The sequence below is a fragment of the Leptodactylus fuscus genome, chromosome 3 (assembly GCF_031893055.1).
Source record: "Leptodactylus fuscus isolate aLepFus1 chromosome 3, aLepFus1.hap2, whole genome shotgun sequence".
NCBI classification, from domain to species: domain Eukaryota; kingdom Metazoa; phylum Chordata; class Amphibia; order Anura; family Leptodactylidae; genus Leptodactylus; species Leptodactylus fuscus.
Genome location: NC_134267.1, coordinates 212225888 through 212247636, shown reverse-complemented (window position 1 = coordinate 212247636; position 21749 = coordinate 212225888). Strand labels below are relative to the sequence as shown.

General features: G+C 42.4%; 1 protein-coding gene across 1 annotated transcript in view; it reads right to left on the bottom strand.

Moving 5' to 3' along the window:
- Positions 1-21749, bottom strand: part of HPCAL1 (hippocalcin like 1) — a 118772-nt gene that overhangs the window by 5585 nt on the left and 91438 nt on the right. The window contains exon 4 of the mRNA XM_075269157.1: positions 3535-3937. Coding sequence (XP_075125258.1) covers positions 3535-3912 — 378 coding nt within the window. The 5' untranslated portion in view covers positions 3913-3937. The remainder of the gene's footprint in view (positions 1-3534; positions 3938-21749) is intronic.

Here is a 21749-nt window from a genome sequence, read left to right as displayed (position 1 = left end):
GGACACATACTTGAGGGTTAGACGTATGATCTGTGGCAAAGACAGTCACAGCGTCCCAAAAACTTCCTAAATGTATCACATGTTTAATGGTCAATTGGGTCCAAGAGGAATAGACAATACAATATGTCTCTTCTGAACACATAGGAGCCTTACTCCCTATTAGATGTTACAGGGTAATCTATGCTTTCTACAATTCCCAGATTCCAGATTTTTGTTATCTACTTAATCTTTTTTTTACATTTTTTATAAGATCTATTTTTGCTTGAATGCCAGAAAGTGAATTTCCACACTGCATAGAAACCACTACCACTTATCACTGCAGGTTTTTTTGTTTGTTTTTTCATCAAAAGGCTTGTTTTTTAATTTTTTTACCCCAGTATATAACCACTTTTTTTTTAAAAAAAAATTTAAATGTAGATTGTGAGCCCCATATAGGGATCACAATGTACTTTTTTTTTTCCTATCAGTATGTCTTTGTAGAATGGGAGGAAATCCACGCAAACACGGGGAGAACACACAAACTCCTTGCAGATGTTATTCCTGGTGGGATTTGAACCCAGGACTCCAGCGCTGCAGGGCAGCAGTGCTAAACACTGAGCCACTGTTTTGCCCCCAGTATATAACCACTTATGTTCAGGGGTTGCAACTTAACCCCTTCCCGCCGATGGCATTTTTTGATTTTCGTTTTTCGTTTTTGACTCCCCTCCTTCTAAACCCCATAACTTTTTTATTTCTCCGCTCCCAGAGTCATATGAGGTCTTAATTTTTGCGGGACAATTTTTTCTTCATGATTCCACCATTAATTATTCTATATAATGTACTGGGAAGCAGGAAAAAAATTCAGAATGGGGTGGATTTGAAGAAAAAATGCATTTCTGCGATTTTCTTACGGGCTTTGGTTTTACGGCGTTCACTGTGCAGCCAAAATGACATGTCCCCTGTATTCTGTGTTTCGGTACGGTTCCAGGGATACCAAATTTATATGGTTTTATTTACATTTTGACCCCTAAAAAAAATTCCAAAACGGTGTTAAAAAATTTTTTTTCTAAAAGTCGCCATATTCCGACGGCCGTAACTTTTTTATACATAGGTGTACGGGGATGCATAGGGCGTCTTTTTTTGCGGGGCTGGGTGTACTTTTTAGTTCTACCATTTTCGGGAAATGTTATTGCTTTGATCACTTTTTATTCAAATTTTTATCAGAATTAAAACAGTGAAAAAACGGCGGTTTGGCACTTTTGACTATTTTTCCCGCTACGGCGTTTACCGAACAGGAAAAATATTTTTATGGATTTGTAGAGCGGGCGATTTCGGACGCGGGGATACCTAACATGTATATGTTTCACAGTTTTTAACTACTTTTATATTTGTTCTAGGGAAAGGGGGGTGATTTGAACTTTTAATACTTTTTATATTTTTTTATATTTTTTTTACTTTTTTTTTTTTTTTTTGCATTTATTAGACCCCCTAGGGGTGTTGAACCCCAGGGGGTCTGATCACTAATGCAATGCATTACAATGCTAATGCATTGCAATGCATTGCAAAAAATCATCATCTCTTTTGCAGGCTGTATACACCAGCCTGCAAAAGAGAGAATTTGCAGACCGGCTGGGAGCCTTTAACAAGGCTCCCGGCTGTCATGGCAACGTGACGTCGGCCCTGGAGCATGCTCCAGGAGCAGGCGATCCCTGCCAAAATGGCGGCGCCCATGCGCCGCCGGGAAAATGGCGCCTCCGGCGCCTTTGACAGCAGCGCCGGAGGGGTTAATGCCTCCGATCGGTCCGGGGACCGATCGGAGGCATTAGAGCCGGTTGTCTACTGCTTAAAGCAGTAGACACCCGGCGGCTATATGACGGCCGCCCGGCTCCCGGGCGGTCGCCATAGTTACAGACCCGACACGCGCCGTACTATTACGGCGCATGTCGGGAAGGGGTTAAACTAGCTTTACATTTAGGGCTAAATTTACAGGGTATGCTATAAGTGGCAGCATGGTGGCTCAGTGGTTAGCATTGCAGCGCAGGAGTCCTAGGTTCAAATCCTGCCAAGGACAACATCTGCAAGGAGTTTGTATGTTCTCCTCGTGTTTGCGTGGGTTTCCTCTGGGTACTCCGGTTTCCTCCCACACAACAAGGACATACTGATAGGGAATGTAGATTGTGAGCCCTATATGGGACAGTGACTGACAATATCTGTAAAGCGCTGCGGAATATGATGGTGCTATATAAGTAAGCATAATAAATAAAAATAAATAATAAGTGTCTGATAGTTGTGGGTTCCACTACAAGAACCAGCTCCTATTTTGAGAATGGAGTCAGTGACCCAGAGACGTAGCGATAATGGATGCAATTGTTATTGGGCCTTGGAGCCTAATGTTACCCAAAGGCTTTTCTACAATATAAGAGGACACCAGTATTATAAATAGCATCTGGTAATTGGGGTCTATAAGTTTCAAGTTAAGCCTTTGCCCTGACTCCCATTATGCACTCTCAGAGAAGGGAGTAGGCCATGCATGTGAGTCTGTCCATTCACTTGTATGGGAGTTCATAAAATAGCTGTGCAGGTAGCCTCTGCTATTTTTGAGCTATATAGTTCCCTTCAGTGTGGACCTCTGTTATTGATGCAGGTATGGGTTTGAGAAGGGAGAGCCACATTAGACATATCCTGTGAATAAAGCCATAAATGTCCAGATGGGAATACAACTTTAATCTGTCCAGCTGAATAGGGATGAGTTATAGTACCATACATAGGTCATGGACACAAATGGCACTATTTCTTATAGAAAAAAAACACAGCCCTCACCTTAAATGGTCTCTAAGTTCGCATTTCATAGAGTAATGCAATTTGATTAAAAATATTGATTTCTGCCTGGGTTTCTCACTTTTAGCTAATTTGCAGTTCATTCCCTGTTACTAGGGACGGTCCTTCCATAGATACTATTCAAAAGCAAGAGGACGTTACAGTAAGTGAAGAGGGGGAGATTACTTTTTCTCTACATGCAGTGAATGGAGAGAGGAGGGGTTGATTCTCCTCGCATCCTGCATCCATGTCAGCAAAAGGCTTGCTCTGTGCAAAGGACTGAACATTCTGCAAATCCCACAGCTTACAATGTAAGAAAAGTCTGTGCTTGTATATACGTCTCACTGTTTGTGTAGTTAGCAGATTTTTTTTTTCTTACTTATATAGCGCCATCATATTGCACAGCACTTTACAGACATTGTTGGATATTGTCCTATATAGGGCTCAGAATCTAAGTTCTCTATCAAGATGTCTTTGGGGGTATTCACAGACAGCAAGCAGCTTTACTGAATTTGTTCGTAGACAGTTATTTTCTTGTGTTTTAGACGCATGCCTGCATGTAATTGACCTGTATTTGCAGTTCAGTGCTCCTGGATCTCCTAGATTATGGTGACTTGGGGTTTTCTCTGCTATTGTACTGCTATTCCTCTCAGAATTACATATAAGGAACCAGTAGTCTGAGCAATGGATAGGGGAAGGGGGTGGCAGACTGATGTTTATTGGATAGTGAATTCTTACCTGCACAATTTCTAACATCTCTCCACGACTTATGTAGCCATTCCCATCCAGGTCATACATACTAAACGCCCACTTGAGCTTCTGTTCCAGTTTCCCCCGTGACGTCACACTTAGTGCAATTATAAACTCCCGGAAGTCAATCGTCCCATCGCCATTTGTGTCAAAGGTACGAAACACATGTTCTGCAAACTTTGAGGCATCACCATATGGAAAAAAGTTTGCGTAGATCTTTTTAAACTCGTCTACTGTTAAATGTCCAGTAGGACAATCCTTCAGGAAACCTTTGTACCACTCCTGCAGCTCGTGGTCTGTAAATTCTGTATTTTCTCGTAGATCTTGTAGAACTTCAGGTCGCAATTTACTGTTTTGTTTCCCCATTCTGGAATTTCTTTATGTATCAGAACTGAAAAATAAATTTGGAGACATTGAGATTAAGATGTGGGAGATCACCTCAGTAGGGACTATTTTTTGTTAGCCAAGAGCTACATACAGCTATGGTGTACCCCAGCGTCCTCTGAAAGCAATCAGTGCCATTTTATTTCAAACCTAGGCTTGGTGCTTATGAAGACCCATGTGCCTGTGTTTTAGCAATTTGTATCAACCCCAGCACTCTGGCAAAAATTTCCAAAAAATGAAAAAAAAAAAACTTTAGATGTTTTGAGAACTGTAACAAGTCATTACTGTAGACCAAGTCAATAGACCAAAGTCAATGCAGAACAAGTCAATAGACCAAATGAGAACACCGGATTAGTGGCACTGGAGTAACAGGGGATTTACCGGTCTACATCATAAAGGCCTTCACTGTGGCCCCATCTCCATTAGAGCCTTAGGCCTTGTTCACATCTGCGTTGGTAATCCATTCGGAGGACCCCCCCTTCCCGAACGGACTACCAACCACATTAACAAGTGGTGAGCAGTGAAAGCACATGGACCCCATAGACTATAAAGGGGTCCGTGTGCTTTCCGCACGGTCTTCGCATGAGTCATGCAGCAGGAAATTAGATTGTGTACTACTTTTCTGTCCGCATGTTCCGTGCGGACACTGCACAAAAATCACACGGACACCATTATAATCTATGGGGTCCATATGCTTTCACTGTACAGCACTTGCCAATGCATTCGGTAGTCCATTTGGGGGGGGGGGGGGTGTTTCCCATGCAGACTCCCCTGAACAGATTACCAACGCAGATCTGAACGAGGCCTTAATAAGCCATTAACTAAGTCCCCATACACACTGTGCAATATATGGGTCAGTGTAACCTGAATAGTTGGCACACAGATTAGCATCTGTGTATCCCGGACCCATATACTTAATGAATGGATAGAGGTGCAAAAACGTACAAGTATAGGACCTGCTTCATATTTTGTGACTCTCTCCACGGCCTGGAGACACAGCCATAGAAACTACAGATGTGCGTATAATGAGGCAAAGTCACCATTCCCTCTTTGCCAGAAATAGGTCACAGTTACAATGGAAACCATGCCAGTTCCTAACTGGCATACATATCCGTTCAGTGGCAGAGACAATATTGGCTGAACCAACCCAGCCAAAGTTTGACTGATAGTCATAAGCAATCTTAAAAGAAATCTAAAAGGTCTGAATCCTCTTCGTATATCTCTCGGTCCCTGCACCAATGGGCTATTTATTAAGACTGGTGTTTGATACGCCAGTTATAATAAATTTAACCCATTGAATCTTAGATGGTCCGCTATGGCCATGGACAACGAAAAAAATGGATTTGATGAATCAAAACACGTGCAAAGAAAATTGTAGTAATAAATATGTGACCTGTGAACTCGTCTTCTGAGCCCCTAATATTATTACTGAACATAAACATCTATTGTGGTAAATCTTATATTGGCGGCGGGGAGATCTTTGGGTCACACAGGTGTCCTAGTTTAGTCTACGATACTGTGGCAAATGTAATAGAGCTGTTCTTCAAAGGAGGTATTGAGGAGTCAATTACTTCCTTGTCTTACATGGATCTTACTATCTCGCTCCATCACATTAGTTTTCTCGGCCGTTCTCTCTGCTCAGACACCGCAGCGAGCACAAATCCAGTTGCTTTTCAATTTTCTAATGGTAAAATGCTGCCAAATACACATCCTGTTCTGGGGCTGCAAAACACTGCTTAATGCAGAAATACACAGCTGCTCGCCGACAAAATAGAAAACATACGAGCAGGAAATTAGACCCTCCATGGCCATTAATTAATTAGAAGAAGCCAGCTGCACATATGCAAATGCACCAAGAGCCCAAACATCTACAATCTCGAGGTTGTTCAGCTATATTTAGATGTACATGGCTTTAGTTTTCCATTCAGGGACCGATCGACTTTGTAGATCTAGTTTGAGATCAGTTCCTATATGTAATGGTCAGATCTCTGCCATACCTATGGCAAGAATCATCTACCACCTACAACCATGTCTACCGTTTGGTTTTGGGGTACCTGGCCAGGATTCAAGTGCCCCTATGGGGGACACTGATTTAGTTAGTTATTAGAGATCAGCGAACAGTAAAATGTTCGAGGTTCGATATTCGTTTCGAGTAGCCCCTCAATATTCGACTACTCGAATCAAATATCGAATCCTATTATAGTCTATGGGGGAAAATGCTCGTTTCAGGGGTAGGCAACATTTGATCAAATTATACTTACCAAGTCCACGAGTGAGGGTCGGGCTGGATCCTCCGAGAAGTCTTCTCCTTGCAGCATCCTCGCAGCATCTTCTGGCTCTGAATTCACTCTGTCAGGCATCGGGCCTGGGTGGAGCCGATTGCACATGCCCGCTCTACAAGCGGGCATGCGCAGTCAGCTCTGCCCAGGCCCAATGCCTGACAGAGTGAATTCAGAGCCGGAAGATGCCGCGGGGAAGCTGCACGGAGAAGACTTCTAAAGGTAGGAGAAGAACCAGCATTGATTGGCCGACTATATAGCATTCGGCCAATCAATGCTGGTTCTGCATCGAACTTTTACATTCAAATAGCGAGTGGTACTCGATCAAGTACGAGTATTTCGAATACTGTAGTATTTGATCGAATACCTACTCGATCGAGTACTACTCGCTCATCTCTATTAGTTATGTCTAGCAGAGGTGGTACCAGGCACAATGCCAACAGAGAATGTCACTATAGAAGACAACGGTTGTGAGGAATAGCCAGAGAGGTCACAGGTCAGTAACTGAGGTCCGACAAGACCTAATATGTGATACAGTGTGGTATAGCCATACAAACCACTGCTAGGTTCAGCGTTACCCTGAAACCGGTGGACCTCATAGATTATAATGGGGTCCACTGGGTTTCTGTCCGAAAAATTCAAGCGGAATGGGGGACGGAATCCCCGAATGGTGATCAAGCGCAGATGTGAACCCAGCCTGAGGGTTACATAATAGTGGTCTACAGGATCAAAGTGCAATATAATGGAGATTCTACAAAGGGTTCAGGTTGGGAGACAGTCAGGTACAATTTAGGTAGCCATTCATAAGGTAGGTGTAAAACACACACAACTGACACTGAAGTCACTTTATACTATATATATTATACCTAAATTTGATTGGCTGGGTGGTTGCTCGCTTTCCAGCCTGCTGTAAGATACACTCTGGCAGGTGAAAGTGGCAAGAGATATTGCAGGACAAGTACGCTGCACATGGTATTAGTACAGTGAAACCTCTCCTAAATGGTGGTCTTCTAGAAGTGTGATCCTCTCAAAGATAAGGGAATAAAATATGTGTCACAGTAAACTGTACAGTAAATCTACAGTACTATAGTATAGAGTTTAATCAGTGGGACATTCTTTTTGGAGACCCCATCGAATGTCCCAGCAGATAGCGGCAGATGGATTTTTTTTTGCGTCCATGACCCCTCGGTGCTCTACGACATGTGTGGTCTTATTAAAACGGTTGATTTGTAAAGTGCTGGGAAATACGTTGGTGCTATAGAAATAAAATTATTATGATAAAAGGTGGTCTCACTGAGCGCTCTCACTGTATAATCTCTTACGCTTTAATTCTTCCTTCCATCTGTCCCATAGTTACTGCTAACCTCCTAAATAAAGGTTATCGACCCAGAGTGGACAGATACAATGAGACTACACAGGAAACAAAGTTCTGCATTGGAGCTGTATACACAAAATGGAGGAAAATTTATACATAAAGATTCTATGCAAAGTTGCTTCAGTGATCCATTCTTGATGCATTGAAACAAAAAAATGCTTGAAAAGATGGACATGGGTAATAATAGATGGGTGTCCTGCCTTACTGCATGACAATAGTAAGCGGTCAAGTGTGTTCCTTGCTCCGACACTCCCAAAAGGTAACGGAATTGATAGCTATACAATTTCCTTATATGCATAAGGTTAACGGACATGACCAGCAGAAGCAAATAAACAATCTATAGTGAAACTTTTCCAAAGGACCACCACTGAGAAAGTCACATTTCTTTGAGAAGACCACCACTTTGAAGACTAATTTTTAATGCCATTTTGAGTGGCCATCTCAAAGAGGTTTCTCTGTACCTATAATCCTACACCAGTCTGGTTTGCAGAGTCTTAAGGCTGCCCTAAGGTATTCACCAGAGCCTACCGCTGCCTAAGGTATTCATCAGAGCCCACCGCAAGGTAGGTTGGACTTTATAGCTCAACAGACAAGTTAAAACCCTAGAATAAGATACCAGAAACAAGTGCACCTGCAGGATAAAGATTGGACCAGAAGTTTACAGATAAAGCCAAATCATCAAGAGATATAACCAGAAGAGCAATCCAAAAATCAGTAAACAAGAGAATCAGTGGAAAACAGGAAAGGGTACCACAGGTGGGTAATAAATGTGAGTAATAAAACCTATACGCACCTGTCTGTCCATGGTACTCTGGTGTCTCCCACCATGATCTCGGTCCTGCTGTTCCAAGGGTCTTGTTCTAGTGGAAGTCCCAGCCACAAGTGACCACTGAGGCCAACCAGTGGCCTAAGAAAAGAACACAGGATTTCACAGGCGATGTATGCGAATGATGGTCCGGTTCCTTTCCTTACACCGTTGATTTGTCTCAGTGGTCAAAGTGTGGTGAGGACTTCCGCCGGAACAAGACCCTGGGACCAGCAAGACCGGACCCTGTTGGGAGACACCGCAGCACCAGGGACCAGTGAGTATGAGCTTTTTTTGGTCTTTTATGGGCTTCTTACCAAAAACTGTTTTTCGTGGACAACCCCTTTAAATACCCAGCCCTAGATTAGATGCTGAAGTACAGCCTTCATTGGCTGAACCCACCCAGCCAAAGTTTGACTGATAGTCATAGCAATCTTAAAGCAACAGCCATTTAGAGAGCGTTTAGATTTCTGACACATTCAATGTCTATTGGGCCAACTGAAACCCGCAATGACCAAACATTTATCACCTCTCCCTTGGACAGGTGATAAGTTTGTGATGGGACGAACCCTTTAAACATGGATGGCCTATATACCTAGGAATTGGACAAAGTGCTATAACACAAACAACCTCACCTAAGGGGGTGCCTCAAAAGTGCCAGCGCCTGTTCATGGTGTTGATAGGTGGGGTCTGACCACCGATACCCTATCCTATCAATAGGCAATAAAAGTTCACGTTCCAGAAAATCTGTAACTTACAGTAACGACAAAATAACCTGAATATATTGAGTTTCCTACTCGTGTAATACGAGTCTTTCCTCTACAATTGGTTATACAGAGCTTCTATAAACACTCTTATAACGGCAGCACGGGCTGATCCATCGTATCACTTATTTCCCGACCACACAGTTTTCTGGCAGAATTTTCCTGATGTTTTGCCTGCACGCGACAGCGTAATGTGTAGCACGCAGAGAAAATGGTTACTCTGTTTATATAAGTACATGTCCTTCACCGCCAGTCATAACTTGTAAAACAGTCATTTCTCCATCCGGGGGACGACTGGGATTCCACACATTTATTCCACATGGATCCCTTAAAGGATCAGCCACCCCAGACAATTACCATGCCATTATGGAAGAGCGCGCTGTAAATTATCGTAAAGTATAACTATCCGCACGTTACATAATAGCCCTTACATGGAACAAAGCACAGAGAGCACAGACCGTACAGCAGGCTTGTATCTAAATAGAGTATAAAAGTGTCTTACAATAGAAACCTTTATGTTTGGAAGGTGGTTTATAGTATCATACATGCAGGTAATATACACCTGGTTATGCTAAATTTGGATTAGTATACATTAGTAGACATTGCAAACACGTTTCAAATAATTTGTCCACCTCTGCATTGATATGTATTGGATACTGGGTAAAGCTTGAGTATTTGGCGGGCCCATGTTCTACCACCAAGAAGCCATGCCTCTAACCGAGCCCCCTGTGGCTACACTCAATCCCACCTACTCCCTGTGTGTTCCCATACAGTATCATGCTACTTTACTCTCCCCTCCAATGGTCCTGCACATCAGTATGCCCCCTTGTGGCCGACCATACAGCAGTATGCCCCCCTGTGGCCCATCACACAGCAGTAGTCCACCCTTGTGGCCCATCACACAGCAGCACTCACCTTCTTTTTGGCCCACCACACGGTAGGATGCCCCAATTGTGGACCGCAACACAGCAGCATGCGTCGTTTTTGGTCCACCACTCAACAACACGCCCTGCTTGTGGCCCACCACATAGTAGTATCCCCTTCTTTTGGCCCACCTCACAGTAGGATGCCCAGTTTGTGGTCCACCACACAGCAGCATGCCCCCTTATGGCCTATCCACAGCTGCCTATTCTAAGGACAGGCCATCAATATGAAAGTCCTTGAAAACCCTTTAAACTTCTGCCACCTCTAGGGGGTGCTCACAGCATACATAGTCATTGCTTTGCTTGAAGACAGCTGCAGTCTCTTTCTTTGTCTTACCTTTACAAAAATATTTTATTGCTTAGACAGAAATGTTCAGACACAACCAGAAAAAGGAGAACTACATTCAATGATTGTATTCACATTCCCTACTGATTTATGCAAAAAAATCTGAAGACCGTCCATCCATGTTGGTCTTGGACTTATTTGTCGTTTTAATGATCTAATATCCCCGCTCCCTGGAACCTCAATTCATTTCTAGAATAATAGAAGGAATGAACTAAGGCTTTGTTCTGTACAATTGTAGCACAGCAGATTATAAATTATTGGCTCGGCAGATACAGTATCTACATCTGTCGATCCTCATGGTCCATCTCCAAAGTTCAGTAAATACTTCCAAAATCCATTACACTGGCGTCGTCTGCAACAAGTCCCCTCTGGGCACAGATTGCAACATGTGTATCTGCAATAATAGTAGCATTATGTGTATACACTGCACTGATGAGTATATTAAAGAGTTTCTACAATTTCATGACGTATAATAAAAAGTTCTGCAACTTTCTAATGTATGTTCTCCAGTTTTTAAGATTCCTGCTTGTTGTCAGTGACTAGAATAGACTGGAAACCTCTGCAGACCTAACACCTCTCGCAACTGAAGTTGCCAGCAGGACTTTTCTCTCCACTGATTTCTGGCAGACCCCATTATAGTCTATGGGGGGGTCCACAGGTTTGTGCAGGTAACTACTTTTTAAGCCCATTTTTTGGGACCCAAAGAACGGAAACCTGAACTCTAGTGCGAACCTAGCATAAGCGGTAAACATTGCGCCGTATGGCTATTTTAAAAGTGGTGAAAGAGGGCAACAGAGGTGGGCAGTAGTTTATGAGTCCAGTGTATTCACGAGTACAGGGTCCTCCGCTCTTACATAAGGCCACATATTAAAGGGGCTTTCCAGGCTAAAAACATTGATGGCCTATCCTAAGGATAGCTATTTAATAACACCAGACGCCCCCATTAAGCAGTCGTTCTCAGCAGCTGATACAAAGGGAATGGACAATGAAACAAACAGCTCCGTTCTCTGTGTGGTGGCCAGATCAGGTACTGAAGATCAGTTCCCATTCATTTGACTGGGGTGTAAGCTGCAGTAGCTCAGTTTCGCCACTACATGAAGAACAGGGCTGTCTGCTTCCTACTCCATTCTCTGTGTATCAGCTGCTGAAAACGACTAATGATTAATGGTGGCGCCGGGTACTGGACCCCTACTCATCTGATATTGAGGACTTGTCTGAAACTGGCCTGTGACACACTGTATGTCAACACGATAGACAGAAACATTTTTCCAACCACTCTATGTAACTGGCAATTTTCACAAATTTTTAAGTCTATTTCTACCTATTTATAGGGTCTAAGTCTGGGGTTGACCAATTCTAAGGGTTGGTGAAGGGTCAAGTACACTTTAAGAGGAGAGTTTTGGACGTGTGGCTTCTATAAAGGGGGGAAGGGGGGGTTGTTAAAAATTTTGGAATGTAATTTTTGTCTCAATTTCCCATAACAACACAAGTACGGAAACTGTTGGCAATCTTTTTAGAGTCAGGTGCTGTTTATCTACGGAATAGGAATTTTGGAGAGGATTTACTTCTCCAATCCGTGTGTTAACATTAGGAGACTATAAATTACACACAATTGACGAGAGCCATTTTCTTTCCGTCCTGCTTCTACTATATATTTAAAAGCTTCATAAACTGAAATATAAATCATTTCCTCGAGGTTACAGAATCAATTTCAGTAAATCACAGCAGTAAATTAGTCACGTATGAAGCAACGCAGGAATACAGCAAATGGGTAGAGAACCGCGAAAATACCCCCTGGTCTATAATTATAGAACGCAACCAGACAGCCTGCGGTAGTACAGTGCGATCCTGAATCACTTACAACCCTATTACGTGTCACACGACTAAGGCTCTGGTCACACTGCCAAATGTTTTTAAAGCTCATCTTTCCAATAGGATTCATTCCTGGATTTGGCTAGAAAAGACCTAAAAGTTATAAACTGTATGCAACTGTATGCAACTGTGCCTTGTATGCAACCTGATGTGGTGAGACAATGGAAGATTCTAAAGCTCTGTTTGCAAATTTCCACATATTGGTATTTAGTGGACAGTTACTGCTTTTAATAATTTACAGAAAAAAAACGTGGCATTTAAACCACGTGGTCTAAGAAAAGACAAAACCAATGTGCACAAGTAACAATAACAAGCAAGAACAACAGTTTGTTGTGCGCGTCAACGCCCCAAGATAGCAAGCCAAGTCAAAAGATAGCAGAAACCAGTAAACCTCTAAAACAGATGAACTGCCTATTATGATGCGTACAGAACATATATACTCCCTAGCCACGCTCCCTGATGTATTCTTAAAAACAAGATATAGACCTTCCCAGAAATTAGAATTAACCTTATCCAATATAACAGCAAAGTTGAAAAGCAAACCTATTGTGTCTGCTCCAGGAACCTCTCAAAATTAGTTTTTTGTTTGGGTTCAGAGGCTTGGGTCACTGGTTTGTTTCGGAACAAACAGGTTTGTTGCGACCCACACCTTAACTTAGCTTAAAACATAGTGTAGAACACCGTCAGGGCTCCTAGGAACCTATCTCTAAAACATAGTGTAGAACACCGTCAGGGCTCCTAGGAACCTATCTCTAAAACATAGTGTAGAACACCGTCAGGGCTCCTAGGAACCTATCTATAAAACATAGTGTAGAACACCGTCAGGGCTCCTAAGAACATATCTATAAAACATAGTGTAGAACACTGTCAGGGCTCCTAAGAACATATCTATAAAACATAGTGTAGAACACTGTCAGGGCTCCTAGGAACCTATCTATAAAACATAGTGTAGAGCACTGTCAGGGCTCCTAGGGACCTATCTATAAAACATAGTGTAGAACACTGTCAGGGCTCCTAAGAACATATCTATAAAACATAGTGTAGAACACTGTCAGGGCTCCTAGGAATATATCTATAAAACATAGTATAGAATATTCTTAGAGCTCCTAGGAACCTATCTATAAAACATAGTGTAGAGCACTGTCAGGGCTCATGTGAACCTATATATAAAACAGAGTAGAATACTCTTAGGGCTCCTAGGAACCTATTGTAGAACACCGTTAGGGCTCCTAGGAAACTATCAAATTTCTACCTCTCTGAGGCAAACACAGACAAACTTATGTCAAAGTGAAAAGTGACAGTATTATACTCTGGGGTCTCTTCAGAAGAGTGCTGGATGTCACCAGGAAAGCACTGGATGCCACAAGGAGGCCACGAGAGGTAACAGAAGGAGGGTACGCATGTTTTTTTTAATATTCTGTTACCTTCTCCGGGGTCTGCAGAGCCAGAGTATAATGCATCAAACATTTTAGTTCATCCAAGATAAATCTTCATTTGTTTGGCTTCGTAAAATAAACAATTTGGAAAATTCGGGTCAAACTCGGCTCACTACTAACCGATTTGCCCATTCAGTGTAAATATTGGAATATTTCAGAATTTAATTTTATATGGCCAGTCAAACAAAAAAAAAAGAAGAAAGCCATAATACATACACACTACACGTATCCTTTAAGAAATTTCCCATATATGACATCTGTCAAGCTGACGTTCTGTAATATCATCTCTTTAAAAGAAGTCAATAAAATGTCCAAATTAAAGTCATATATAGAGAGAATTCATTCTGAAGAGCGCAGCTGCCGTCTGATTTGGAGCTTTGAGGAGCCACTTCCCTTTCATATGTCTCAGAGTCTGATTACTGGAGTTTTATTCCCTTCACTGAGGAGATTAAGGAGATATCATTGCACAAACAGAACATCGAAAAGAGAACATCCTATAAAGTATATCCCTGATTATAGGGAGCGTTAATGAGCAGTCAGGCCACAGCTGGAGCTCACGGGGAAGCCATGACATACTAACTTTTCTCAAGCAGTAAAATCAGGATGGAAAAAACACACAGTGACTCCTGTACAGAGGCTTAGTGATGAAGATGGGGACAATATAGGTCACTGAATGGCAACTGATCAGATTATCCAGTTTACTAAAATTTTTGAAATTTTTTTAGCTAAAAAGGATGAATTTGATTGGTCTTTTTTGGTACACACTAGAGATGAACGAGTAGTATTCGATCGAATACCTCGCCACCATAGGTATGCATGTAAGCGGCCGAGCACCAAGGGCTTAAGCACATCGAATATTCGATGCATTTAACCCCTTGGTGTTTGGCCGCTTACACGCATACCTGTGGCGGCAAGATATTCGATCGAATACTACTCGCTCATCTCTAGTACCCACCCAATGGACCCTTTTTTTGACAGATGTAACTGAGACATCAAGCCATCTATTAGATATCGGCCCACTGATTTCTAATGGATCCGTGTATCAGTCAAAATGGACACTTTTTTTTAAAGTGACTTTTTCTGACCATCAAAACAACAAGATCTGAGAATAAGGTCCAAGGATGGCCATACACAGAAGATTACGCTCGGACAAACCTCTTGATTTTGGTGGGACCAGAACACCATCCCATGTGCCTAGTGGTGTACTGGCTTTTTCTTGACAGTAGATGCCAGGAGAAACAAAGATCAGGTTGCTGGACATCAACATACTCAATTCCGTTGTTTTTAAAGGCAACCCATCACCTGAAAATGACTTATTTTTATTCAGGTTTTACGACAAGTATATTTTAAAGAATTTTTTTTCCATGTTATTATCTAGATTAAAAAAATTCTTAAAAATCCTGCATTTCCAACACTGTCCACTAGGCCATATAATATGCTGAGACTTCCTGTTTTCTGTAGGAGATTTCTTTGCAGCAGTCACCTCACTTACAGCACACTGATGATCACAGTGATTGTATATGTAGATAAGACACAGAATCCACCAGTCACAATAGGTGATATCAGTTTATCTACTGTCTTCTATACACAATGACCTCTGCCCAGGTCATAGAGCCTGCTTATACAATTCTCCCATACAAGTGAATAGGGTGTGATTCCGATCATCGTATCTATGGCTCAAGGAAGCCATAGTCTTTTAGGCTTAGTGGCAAAAGTGGAAATGGCAAAATTTTTAGGATTTTTTAAAAATATATACTCGAGTATATGCCGAATTTTTAAGCCCAGTTTTTGTGCTGATAAAGCCCCCCCCTCAGCTTATACGCGAGTCAATTTTTATTTTATTTTTTGCGGGTGGTCTATGACCAGCTGCAATAGTAATGTATAGAATCTCCTATAAAATAGTGAAAAAAAAATAAATAAATAAAAGTTGTAAATCCCTCCTTTCCCTAGAATACATATATAAGTAGAAAATGACTGTGAAACACAAACACATTAGGTATCCCTGTGTCTGACAGTGCCCGGTCTACTGAATATAGGGGATCTGCAGTGCTCCTGTTCCGTCGGGAAGGGGTTAATAGGAGCACCGCAGATACTCTATATTCTGCCAGGCTGAATTCCGCATGGGGGAAAAAAAAACAAAAAAACAAAAAAACAGTCCTCAAGCTCAGGGAAGGGGCAGACAGACAACCAAAACACCCCCTCCCCTTTCCCAGCACCCAGCAACTACTGCACCCAAAAACCATTTTCATTTTTGAAATTTTCCAGTAGCTGCTGCATTTCCCCCCCTAGGCTTATACTCGAGTCAATAAGTTTTCCCAGTTTTTTGTGGTAAAATTAGGCGGGGTAATCGGCTTATACTCGAGTATATACGGTAGCTATTAAAATTTTAAACCCACTGCATCCACCGTGGCACTGGTGGGCAAATATCTACCGGAAATTTTCAATGTTGACCCAGCAGTCTCTTCATAGTCACCAGAAGTCTCCATTGGTTAATCATATTAATGGCACCAGTGATATTAGTTGGTGTGGGCGTTATATGCTCCCTATAGATAACACATACTTTAGCAATGAACAATACAGAGGGAAGGAATGGCATGGTCATGTATGACAAGCCAAAAAGTTGCAGTAGAGTCCTCCACATTCACATATCTAACCCTAGTCCATTGGGAAATCAATATACTCCAATACAGAAAGTAGACCACGTACTGAAAAAGTTTGGCACCCTATACTTAAACTGCTCCCAATCCCATTGTGCCCAACACTAACCCTATACTACTCTGAAGTCAAACCAGGAAAATGGCGGACTATCAAGTTATTTCCCTTTAATCCAGCCCGGGGGACTATTCTAGTGGAGTGAATTAGCAGGAATTCCAGGACATCGGGTTTCGGATTAATAGAGTTTTAATATAATGAAACTTACATCAGTCACATAAAATAATTGTGCAGAAAAAAACAGATGGGCAAAAAGTTGGATTACGGAAATGCCATGTTTATGTAACAGTTCTTTAACGGAAGCAAAGAAGCCAAAATAACAGAGTTACATGTACAATGAATGTTTTTATGCAAATATAATCTGTTCAGTAGGTCATGGTTATCTCCGTATCCCTTTCATGCCAGATGTCCTTTAACTGTCGACACAAAGCTTCTTTTAGGCTTAGCGTTCTCATGCCCGAACCAATGGAAGGCGTCTATTTACATCCAACGCAGATAATACAACAAGGACTACATTACACAATGAGAGCGCGGAGAAACGGAGAAAGCCAGGAGATTAGAAAGAAAACTTGTAAGAGACGGCCAAGGTACAATGAGCCATTCACCGAGGGCAGGTCTACTGCTTATTGTGCACGCCATGAAGTAATTACTGCCGATAGACTCGGCTCAGCATTATCCCAGAGCCGGGAACCAGGAAAATTACACAAATTATTTTCTCGCAGACTTTGTATATTAAAGCCAGGGAACGATGGTGTGAAATGGAGACTGTTATTTAATACAAGCAAATAGGGGATTGAGCTGCAGAGAATTTATGTATAGGATTATGTGAAAAACTGTTTCGGACTACACAGCTTTACTGGACTTAAACTGGCCATACACAAAAAAAGTCATCAGATTAATATCTAAAGTGCATAGGAGTCTCCAGACGTCTCCAGTTAGTACCACTTCTCTGTAAATTATGAGAGTACAGGTAGTACTGCCTTCCTGTATGTGACATAGGCACAGGTAGTACTGCTTTCCTGCAAGTGATGTAGGCACAACTAGTACTGCTTCCTTTTAAATGATGTAGGCACAGATAGTACTGCCTCCTCATAAATAATGATGTAGGCACAGGTAGTACTGCCTCATTGTGAATGTTGTAGGCACAGGTAGTATTGCCTTCCTGTAAGTGATGTAGGCACAACTAGTACTGCTTCCCTTTAAATGATGTAGGCACAGATAGCACTGCCTCCTCATAAATAATGATGTAGGCACAGGTAGTACTGCCTCATTGTGAATGTTGTAGGCACAGGTAGTACTGCCTCATTGTGAATGTTGTAATGTTGTAGGCACAGGTAGTATTGCCTTCCTGTAAGTGATGTAGGCACAACTAGTACTGCTTCCCTTTAAATGATGTAGGCACAGATAGCACTGCCTCCTCATATATAATGATGTAGGCACAGGTAGTACTGCCTCATTGTGAATGTTGTAGGCACAGGTAGTACTGCCTCATTGTGAATGTTGTAGGCACAGGTAGTACTGCCTCATTGTGAATGTTGTAGGCACAGGTAGTACTGCCTCATTGTGAATGTTGTAGGCACAAATAGTATTGCTTCGCTGTAAATGCTGTAGGCACAGATAGTACTGCCTTCCTTTAAATGACATAGGCACAGGTAGTACTGCTTCCTCGTAAATGATACAGGTACTACTGCCTCTTTGTAAAGGATATAGGCAGAAGTAGTCCCTCACTTCTCCATAAATTATGTAGGCACAGATAGCACTGCCTCCTCCTAAATGAATCAGGCACAGGTAGTACTGTCTCACTGTCTTTCTATGTGTGACTAGGCATGCTGTACACTTTCTAACTCATTCACACAACACTCAATGAGAACAGCAGGAACTTCATGATAGAGAAGATTTGGAAATTGAAGGATTACTTTACAAAGTGGATTTTACCATGCATAGTTTATGTACACTTTATTTTCCAGAAGTATAAGACACACCTGGTGCCAATATATATATATATATATATATATATATATATATATATATATATATTAGTTATATACAAACACCTACTGTTTATTTAGAAGTGTCCCTTTAAGACATGCCATACCCCTTGCTGGCGATCACTTACTGCGTGAATTTCTTTCTTTTGTGTTAAATTGCTCTAGAAACAGGATTCTGTTTTTATGGTTTAGAACTAAATATACTATTCTTTTCCAGCACATACTGGCGGACCATAAATCACTGGGTCACACTGGGGGAATTCATGGAAACGTTTTGTTCTTTTTTCCATTAAAAAACATAAAACCAAGGAATAAATAGAAAAGCTTCTGTAAGGAGGTGGTGAAGTCACTACATGGATATTTGTGGGCGAAGACTCTTTATTAATCCCATACTTCTCTGCACTTGGTGATAAAGTGACCCTGGGGTAAATATGACGCTTCCCCAAAAAGTCATAGGAGGTGCCAATAGCATGGCGTCTACATAGTGTCAGCACTGGCCGAGGACTTGACACTCTCACAGGTCATTATATAGCAGATATTAATCCTTCAGGATCAAAACCTGTTCATTTTACTGCGAGAGAAGGGAGACGCTATCCAGGAAGTCACATTAATGATGGAATTAATTCCTACTTTGACGGTAATGGTTGAGCGCTAACAAACATTTACATTCAACGTCTCTGAGGATTTACAACACTGGAATTTCAAGGGTAGAGGATTACTGGGCTCTACATAGGCCCATGTTGTTGCTTATATCTTTTTATTATTAGACCTAGTGTATTCACTGCTATTCTTATTGTTATTAGGGTGCATGTTAAAAAAAAAAAAAAAAAAAAAAAAAAAGACATTTCAACACCTTCAATAAGTCCAGGTCTTTGCCAGAATCAGTGGAGCAGAACCTATAAATTAATGTAAGTTGCAATTTTTTCTCTAGCCCCCACCATTCCTGAGCAATCAATGCTGTTATCTTTGCTGCCCGATATACTATTTAGGCTCTGTACTGTCAGGTAGGAGCAGACAAGGGGTGTGATTCTAAGCTCTGACACTGGCTGCCTCCGATTGTTGGTCTGAATCACACCCCCTGCCTGACTCCGCCCATCTGACATTACAGAGCTTAACTAGCACATCAGATAGCAAAACTACCTGCACTTGTTGCTCAGGAATGGTGGAGACTAGAGACAAAATTCCAACTGCAGTGGAACCAGTGGAGAGTTGCACAGCCTAGTTTTCCAACCTGCCCTTGTTTACACATATATAGACTATATTTACCTATTCCGTTATGGGCCCTCTAACCACGGTGGGCCCAGCTCTGACCACAACACAAACCACAATCAGGGCTCTGTTCATCTCTTCTCATGCATCAGGAGATCTAGAGAGCTCTCACTTTTACAGGATCTGTGAAATAACCATCTAAATAAGTGACAAGTTCTTTGACTCACAAAGGAATCATTTCCCAAAGTGCTGTCCCCGTGTTACACGGCTTATATCCTACACTCTCCCCACATCCTACTCACAATTGATGTGAATTGATAGATCCCGGAGGACGGTATAGTACAATGGCTTCATTCATTCAATTACAGCTGACATTTGGTAGAGTATAAAGAAATGTATGGGAATTCCTACACCTATCAGACAGCTGGCACGAATCGAGGGTGACACAAATGTGATTCACACAATTACATCCATAATGCATCTAAATCAGTCTTTCTCAAAGTGGGCGATAACGCCCCCTTGTGGGCGCTGGAGGCCTATAGGGGGGCAGTAAAGGGCACAGAGAAGATTGGGGGGCGTTGAAGCGGTTTAGGGGGGCGATGGCTAATTTAAAGGGGTGGTATCATAACAATGATTCTATCTATACTGCTTGTTAATGTGGATTTAAGACTTTTCCTAAATACACTGCTTCAGCAAAACTGCTTTGTTTGTCCACTATCTTACTTTATTCACTTCATTATGGACACTAGCACCTGGCCCCCTGCTCATTGCTGAGGGAGCCACATGACGTAGCTCCCTGCTATGTGGGGGGAGAGGGGGGGGGCTGAGTGCATACCTCCCAACCGTCCCGATTTCCACGGGACAGTCACGATTTGGGTGACATGTCCCACAGTCCTGGTTGGAGGGAGGTATGTCCCGATTTCAACTCAGATCTGCGTCCAGAGGACGCAGATCTGAGTTGAACACATTTGCGGCTGAAGCAAGGAGCTGACACAGGTCAGCTCCTCGCTTCAGCCGCATATGTGTTAGCGAGAGAGGCGCGCAGAGAGCGGCAAGGGAGCGGAGGAGAAGGTAAGTTTAATGTGGAGGTGGAACGTGAAACTGGGGGCAGATGAAGGAGAGGACGGCATGACACTGGGGGCAGAGATGGAGAGGATGGCATGACACTGGGAGCAGAGATGGAGAGGATGGCATGACACTGGGGGCAGATGAAGGAGAGGATGGCATGACACTGGGGGCAGAGATGTGGGGACATGAATCTGGGGGCAAAGATGGAAGGGGGACATAAAACTGGGGCAGATGAAGGGTGTATATGAAACTGGGGGAGAGATAGAGGGGGGACATATAATTTACGGGTGACTGTAGGATTATACTGTGTGCGGGCACATGATAAATTAACGAGTGGGCGGAGTCAACACAAAAGTGGACGGGGCTAAATTTTCCGCGACGCGCTACGCACGCCGCACATTTTGTCCTTCTTTCAGTTCTTCAAAAGTTGGGAGGTATGTGACTGTACGGAGCCAGCCTGTGTCTGCACCACACATACACATCACCTAGCTCCCTGCTGTGAGATAGAGGGGGGTGTGTGGAATAAGTGCTGCTTTCCTATATAAAGCAGTCTAAATCCTACTGGGCTAAAGGACCTGGTCTCTCTGTTCACTAGGATAAAGCTTTATTATATAGAGCAGGCTGCTAGTGGGCAGAGGAGCCAGGTCCTTTAGGAAACTCCGTACAAGGTAAATCCAAGTCTACAGGACCTTTTGATGACATCACAGGACCTTCAGTCATCCCATAGGATCACTGGGGGGGCGCTAGAAAATAATTAATTCTCGAAGTGGGCGGTAGACAAAATAAGTTTGAGAACCTCTGATCTAAATGGTAATGCACTATGGCAGGAGCAGGAGGTCTTATGGGAGAACCGCATGTGCCTTTAAAAGAGAACCTGTGATATTGGACATGGTGTCTGATCTGTAGCTGGCATGATAAAGAGAAGGAGAACCTGAGCAGATTGATATGTGTGTTTATAGGAAAAAAAAATAGCTACATTATGGAAGGCTTAAAAGTCCTGTGGGCGGTCCTAATCAGTGTATACAGTGAGATCTCCCACTGG